Source organism: Haliaeetus albicilla, chromosome 16 (genome assembly GCF_947461875.1).
Source record: "Haliaeetus albicilla chromosome 16, bHalAlb1.1, whole genome shotgun sequence".
Classification (NCBI taxonomy): domain Eukaryota; kingdom Metazoa; phylum Chordata; class Aves; order Accipitriformes; family Accipitridae; genus Haliaeetus; species Haliaeetus albicilla.
The window spans coordinates 30,934,417-30,940,416 of NC_091498.1; the positions used below are offsets into that span (position 1 = coordinate 30,934,417).

The following is a 6,000-nucleotide window of genomic DNA, read 5'->3' on the forward strand; positions in this document are numbered from 1 at the left end:
GCAAACTGGGCAATAACAGGATGGGATGGGGAAAGCAGGCTTTCTGTGTCCGTGCATTTTTCCTCCCTCATCTTCCACCCTGGTACTGTTGTTAACCAACTGATCTTGAACTGGAGAGGCTGAGATTTAGGAGTCTGTATTGGACTGATAGGTGACTCGTCCCCATGTGTCCGCAGACTGCCTCCTTACATTGTCGCCTTTCCCACCGTCAAACCCCTGCAGACATGGTCAGCACAACAACTGTCAGTAAGCCCTGAAGGAGGATTTAAAGCTCCCCTTGCTGCAACCAGCTATCCCAGCACGGCAGTCTTCTGCGCTCCGACAGCTCAGTAGTGCAGTAAGACACCACAGGCAAGAGGAGCTTCGTTTTGATTTTAGGGTGACACGTCGCTAATCTTCACATCTGCTTTCTTGCCTTCACAGGTGGCAGCCACTTGCAATATCGAACAGTCCTTTTTCAATGACTGGTTCACCGGGCACCTGAATTTTCAAATCGAGCACCAGTGAGTATGGACTCAGAATCATTTGGACATTACCAGGTTGTCACAACACCGGACTTGAGGGGAGGGAAAGTCTGCCAAAGGCACATGTGTGGATGGGGCAGGATCTTTGGAACACGACCATACGCCAAGGAAAGAGACTGGCAGACTACTGGAGGTCATAGTCTGCTTCTACTACAGGCACGGCATCTTCCTCTCTTGCTACCAAATACTTCAGCTTTCACTCACACAGTTTTAATTTGAGGTTTAATTAGAAGTCAGTGGTACATATCTACCAGTTATGATGGCTATGGACTCAAATCCTAAGCTAACTACTTGAACTTGAGTATCTATTTCAGAAATTTCCTCTCCTCTAAAGCACTTCAGTGTTTTATAGCATGTGACAGCTGTGTGGGACTGTGTACGCTGCTGGGTACCAAGTTCCAGGAAAGATATTAAAACCAGGGCCATATGGACAGCCTGTTGCCAGTGACAACACAAAATGTAAAAGAGATGGCTTTTAGGGTAAAGCTGACTGGTTTGGAAGTCAGCTTAGGAAATCTCCATTAAACAACACAGGGCAAGGAGAGCCCAAATTCTTCTCTACCTGCTTCCGTGTTCCATGAGCTTCCAGAGGTGGGAAAGGGGGTCACTGGGAACTCAATTAGGCAAGAAACAATTAATATTGCCCCAAGGAAATGGGCAGCCATCTCAGCAGACTGAAGCTGTTTGCTCACTCCTGCTTCCCTTGAATTGCACTCGTAGCATCCTCTCCTCCGTGAACTGACTTCCATTGTCTTTCTTGAACACAGCTTTGTTTTGAGGCACAGCGGAGTGGCAGGAGGATCAATGCATTCGGTTTTTACAAGCCTCCTTGAAACAGAGGGCTGTAAAGCATGGATCTCTCTCTGTGCCTCTCTTTCTTTTGTCTGCTTGTACAGCTTGAGGAGAAGGCATTAATAATTAGCCCCTAGAAGGAGGCAGACGGAGATGCCCATCCCTTGGGGTTAGTCTCTTGAGTTTTCTCAGGTTTGTTTTCTCTTTCTCTATTCAAGCCTGTTTCCAACAATGCCACGGCACAATTTCTGGAAGGTGAAACCTTTGGTGAAGTCATTGTGTGCCAAGTATGGAGTCCAATATGAAGAGAAGCCTCTTGGAAAAGCATTTGTAGACATCATTGGGTAAGGTCCTTCTGGTGTCATCCACAGCTTGCAATTCATTGCTACATGAACATCTTATATTTTCTACTACAGAGAATTCAGCACACTATAGACCCTTCAGAAATACTGTATCAATATGTTGTAATCTGCTGTTGACTAGGTTAATAATTTTCATATCGCAGTCCAAGGAACACCTGCAGCAACATTGACCCCACAGCAGAAATGACACAGCTTCACTCAGTTAGTGGACTAATGCCAGGTGACAACAGATGGGAAACTGCTTCACCACATCATGGGGAAAGAAGCAACTGGCCCCCCGAGCAGCTTCTGCAACCAGAGCGCTGCTATCAAAGTACCCAATACTTTGCATTTAGATGGGTACTAACCTGATCTAATAGGGACCTCTTTTAGAATACCTTTTTAAATGCTGTTCTGACAGCATGATTCTTGCTTTCGGGAGCTGGCAGTTTATCTTCAGGCTGCAAACTGAGATGAATCAAAGGGGTATGAGTCAGGTTACAGCCCGCGCTGTTTCCATTGGAGCCCTGCCAGCAGTGCAGGGATATTCCCTATAGACATAGTTGAAGCCTAGTCTAATGATCCTTGTTAGGCAGGCTCTGAGTTAACGTTTCTGTCTCAGTTACTCCAAGGGGAATAATTCATGACAGGGAACATAAGAAAGTATTTTGCAGGCCAGGGATCTCCACTCTCAAACCATTCTAAGCAAATGCAAATTAAAGCAGATTGACCCCCAACATGCAGAAGGATTGAAAATCGTTTCAAAACCTCCTTTAGTCCTCTTATCCAATTATTCCAATTAGGAAAATGCATGCAACACTGAGACCCAGGGTGGGTGATGCCCAGCATCCCACCAGACAGAGCCCATGTCCCTACAGAAGTTCTCAGAAACCATCTCAGCAATTGCTTGCCCTCCCAGTAGAAGGATCATCTCCCATAAACCATATCAAGCTACATTTCCAGCCTCCAGACTGCATTCTCTTTGTCAGAGGACTTTTAGGCCCAAACCAGCTCAGATCTGTCACGCAATATTTGCGGAGCTGATGCAAATGGGAAATTCTGCAGGAGAATTCCTGGGTAGAAGTGGGGCAACTCCTTCAGAGGTGCAACATGGTGAGCCCAGGCAATTCTGCTCTGCTGTTTATTCAGGGCCAGAGGGACTACAGATAACACAGTGGGCATCAGGTGAAGTTCTTGCTCACTCTAGCTCTTCTTGCTATATCTGCTATACTGGGGAAAGACATTCAGTGTCCATTCATATTCAAATTCAGTAACAGGTTTCTTTGTAGGAAACAAAAAATATCAGGGGCAAGATTTGCATGCCAAACAAACTTCTCTTTGTTTTTTTTCCACAGGTCCCTAAAGAAATCTGGAGATCTATGGCTGGATGCTTACCTCCATAAGTGAATATGAGTCTTAACGGGGAGGTGTGAGTGACCGGGAGGGATGGGAGGGTGCGCGGGGGGTGGGAAATCACACGTGTCTTTTACTCTCAGATTTCGGTTTATATCTACATGCACAGTTGGAGGGGAGTTTCCTCTCTTGTCAACTGCTACTGGTGTGGGCTCAGGCAACCTCTTTAATCCAGAGAGATTTAAAATGTGCTTCAGAGGATGAGAAGCAATGCCAGTATCGCACAAAATGGGAGGATGGAGAGAAGGAGTGTTTAAAAAAGGGGCACTAATATCTGACCTTGACCTTCTCTTCACAAGATTCATTCTCATTCTACCTAAACCACACAAGCCCCCGATTCACAGACAGATAAGACTTGTTAGGCTTCAGTGAGTATTTGCAATCCAGCTTATTCCTCTTTCCCATGTTTGTGTAAAAGAGGAGCTCAGCACAGTTTCATTTTGTTATCAAGGAAAAAAAATAATGTGGTCTGGGATCGCCATCGCAACAGGGAGCTCAGATGGGCTGCGATGCCTGCGATGCGGAATTGCATCCCACGGGGACCAGAAGCTGCTGTACTGGGATGGGACTTTCAGCCCTGCCCAGAGCCCCGCTGACTTGGGCTCCCTCCTTTCTCTCCCTCCTTTCGTTCTCTAGTCATAGCATCACTTAGTAAAAGCAGATACTGATCCTGCACAACTAATGTCTAACCACCTCTCAGCAGGGTTAATATAGGTGTAATTTTATGACCGGCCCCTATTTCCAGGGGGCTGTGGAAGATCTTTGGGCTTATACAGCAAAATGTCTCCTTTAGGAGAGGGTCTGTTTTCTCTTTAATGAGCAGTAGGTCTGGCACAGCATTATGGTTGTCGGTAACTTACATAAAAGACCAAAATAAGTCACATAAGCCAAACTGACTAATTGCTCACGAGTGCCCCAGTGTAACCACAAACGGTCTTTTCACCAGAGCAGTTAGGCTCTGAAACACACGGTTCTGCCTGTCTGCACATGCCTTGTCAGAGGCCAGGAGCAATGGCACCGTTTACCCTTCTGTTGGGGACAATCAGCAAAGAAAAAGAGTTCTCCCTGCAAAAGGAGGAGCTGCCCAAATCATTTGACCTGGCCCCTCAGCTCTTCGGGGAGGCAGCTGAAAACAGAATTGACCGGCCTGGGCTGGTGATAGGAAACCTTCTGGAGAACCCTCTTCCAAGTTGTCTAAAACTCCATTTTCTGCCCAACACCTCATCACCAAAATCCATTAATGGCTTATCAGGAGATAACGGTTGAAAAGCTTCCAGGTGCTTCCCTAACAGGCAACCTGACCCCAAATAAATCAAGGGCTTTAGATTCAGTTATAATACGACAGAAGAGACCTACCCTTTAGTTTATGATAAAGGGCCATGGTTTCAAAAGCAGTCTCCAGTTCCAACAGCTGTCTCATTGCTCACTCAAAACACACAATAGGGATTGATACTCTAGTTATTAGGCAATGACTTTGCACGCCTCATTACTTTGCTCAGCTCTGAAACTGGATCTTCGCTATCAGATCCTTGGCTGCTGACAGAGTCCCACAAAATCAGCAAGGTGTGTCATGAACAGAGACAACTCCAGGACTGTGGCCAGCCATTTCAAAAAATAAATGGATCCTCCCCCCCGGCTCTTTGGAGAATAAGATGAGATTATATCTTTGCTTACAGATGGGAAATTCATAGGCAGGACTGCAACTTAAGCTAGCTAGTGGTACTTAAGGTTTGTAAAGGGCTTATTCTGGTCTTCTAGCCCACCCCTAAGCTAGCAATACCTGAATATCACTAGGAATGGTTAGGATGAAAAGCTACGGTCTCCAGGGTGTCTGAAGCTCGAACAGAGTTTGAGCAGATTTTATAGTTGATTTCTAATAGCATAAAAAATAACATCCTTCTGGATGCTGTAATTTCCCAGACAGGTAATAACGAGCTAGCCTGGGATCACGGCTAACATTGTTATGACTGCCTTAATATATGCATCTCTTTCTGAATGTATCTCACTGTCTCTGCTCCAGCAAGGATAGCCACAAGCACAGAGTAGCATCAGCAGTGCAATCTTTTAAATATTCAGCTTATTTTTCTGACAGTTCATATTTTTTCACCCTTCCAGTTCTTATTTCCAGAGCAAATATTTTCTCAATACAAGGATGCCTCTGCCTCCTTAGCCCTGTCCCCTCTTCCCTCTCTTACCTTTCTTCTTGGAAAACTGTTTGCTTTTTAACACCTAGAGAAACTGCAGAAAACTGGTAGCTCAGTCTAGGTAAATAGTCCTGCTTTAGAAGCTTGGCTTCCTTTTTGCCACTGACCAGGTTACTGGAAGGACTGTTTTTCTGCTGAAAACCCAAAGTACTGCCAACACAACAGCCTGGCCTAACAGGAGACAGCAGGTACTACTGACGATGGCTGAAAGAACTTGAAACGTTCAAGGAGAGCAACCATGCTGCAACGATCTGCAGAAAAAAAGACCAGTTCCTAGGCAAACAGGCAATTCCCCCCGCCCCCCCCCAAGACCTTAGGAGAAGATACCAAAGGGAAGAAAGGGGGGAACAGAAGAGATCTTGATATTAACTCTTCCCCAGCTACTTGCTTCTTTCAGACTCTAGAAAAATTCCCTTTTCATGAAAAATGTTCAGTTGCTCAAATCCAGAAATAAAAATTGTGCAATGTTATAGTCAGAACTGATTTCCAAGTGTCTTGTCCTTGCTATTGCAAGAGAAAAAGGTCTGTTCTGCAAAGAACAGGTCACCAACCCTTTGTAACTAGCCGTGTATTTTTCTTATTCATTGAACTTACATGTGCAAAAAGTTTGTCTGGTGAAAATGCAAGATGCTGGTTACTTTTTCAGGCAAAGCCTCCCTGGCTCATATAGTTTCTTCTCCCTCCAAAAAATCCCAGCCCTCTGTCTTGGAATTCAAGCTGTTTCAT

At 45.3% G+C, this 6,000-nt stretch overlaps 1 protein-coding gene across 1 annotated transcript in view; it reads left to right on the forward strand.

The window, feature by feature from the left end:
- The window catches only part of LOC104323730 (acyl-CoA 6-desaturase-like), a 21,452-nt gene extending 15,695 nt beyond the window's left edge, over positions 1 to 5,757 (forward strand). Inside the window, exons 10-12 of the mRNA XM_069804185.1 lie at positions 424 to 503; positions 1,535 to 1,660; positions 3,013 to 5,757. Coding sequence (XP_069660286.1) covers positions 424 to 503; positions 1,535 to 1,660; positions 3,013 to 3,064 — 258 coding nt within the window. The 3' untranslated portion in view covers positions 3,065 to 5,757. The remainder of the gene's footprint in view (positions 1 to 423; positions 504 to 1,534; positions 1,661 to 3,012) is intronic.
- The last annotated feature ends 243 nt before the right edge of the window (positions 5,758 to 6,000 follow it).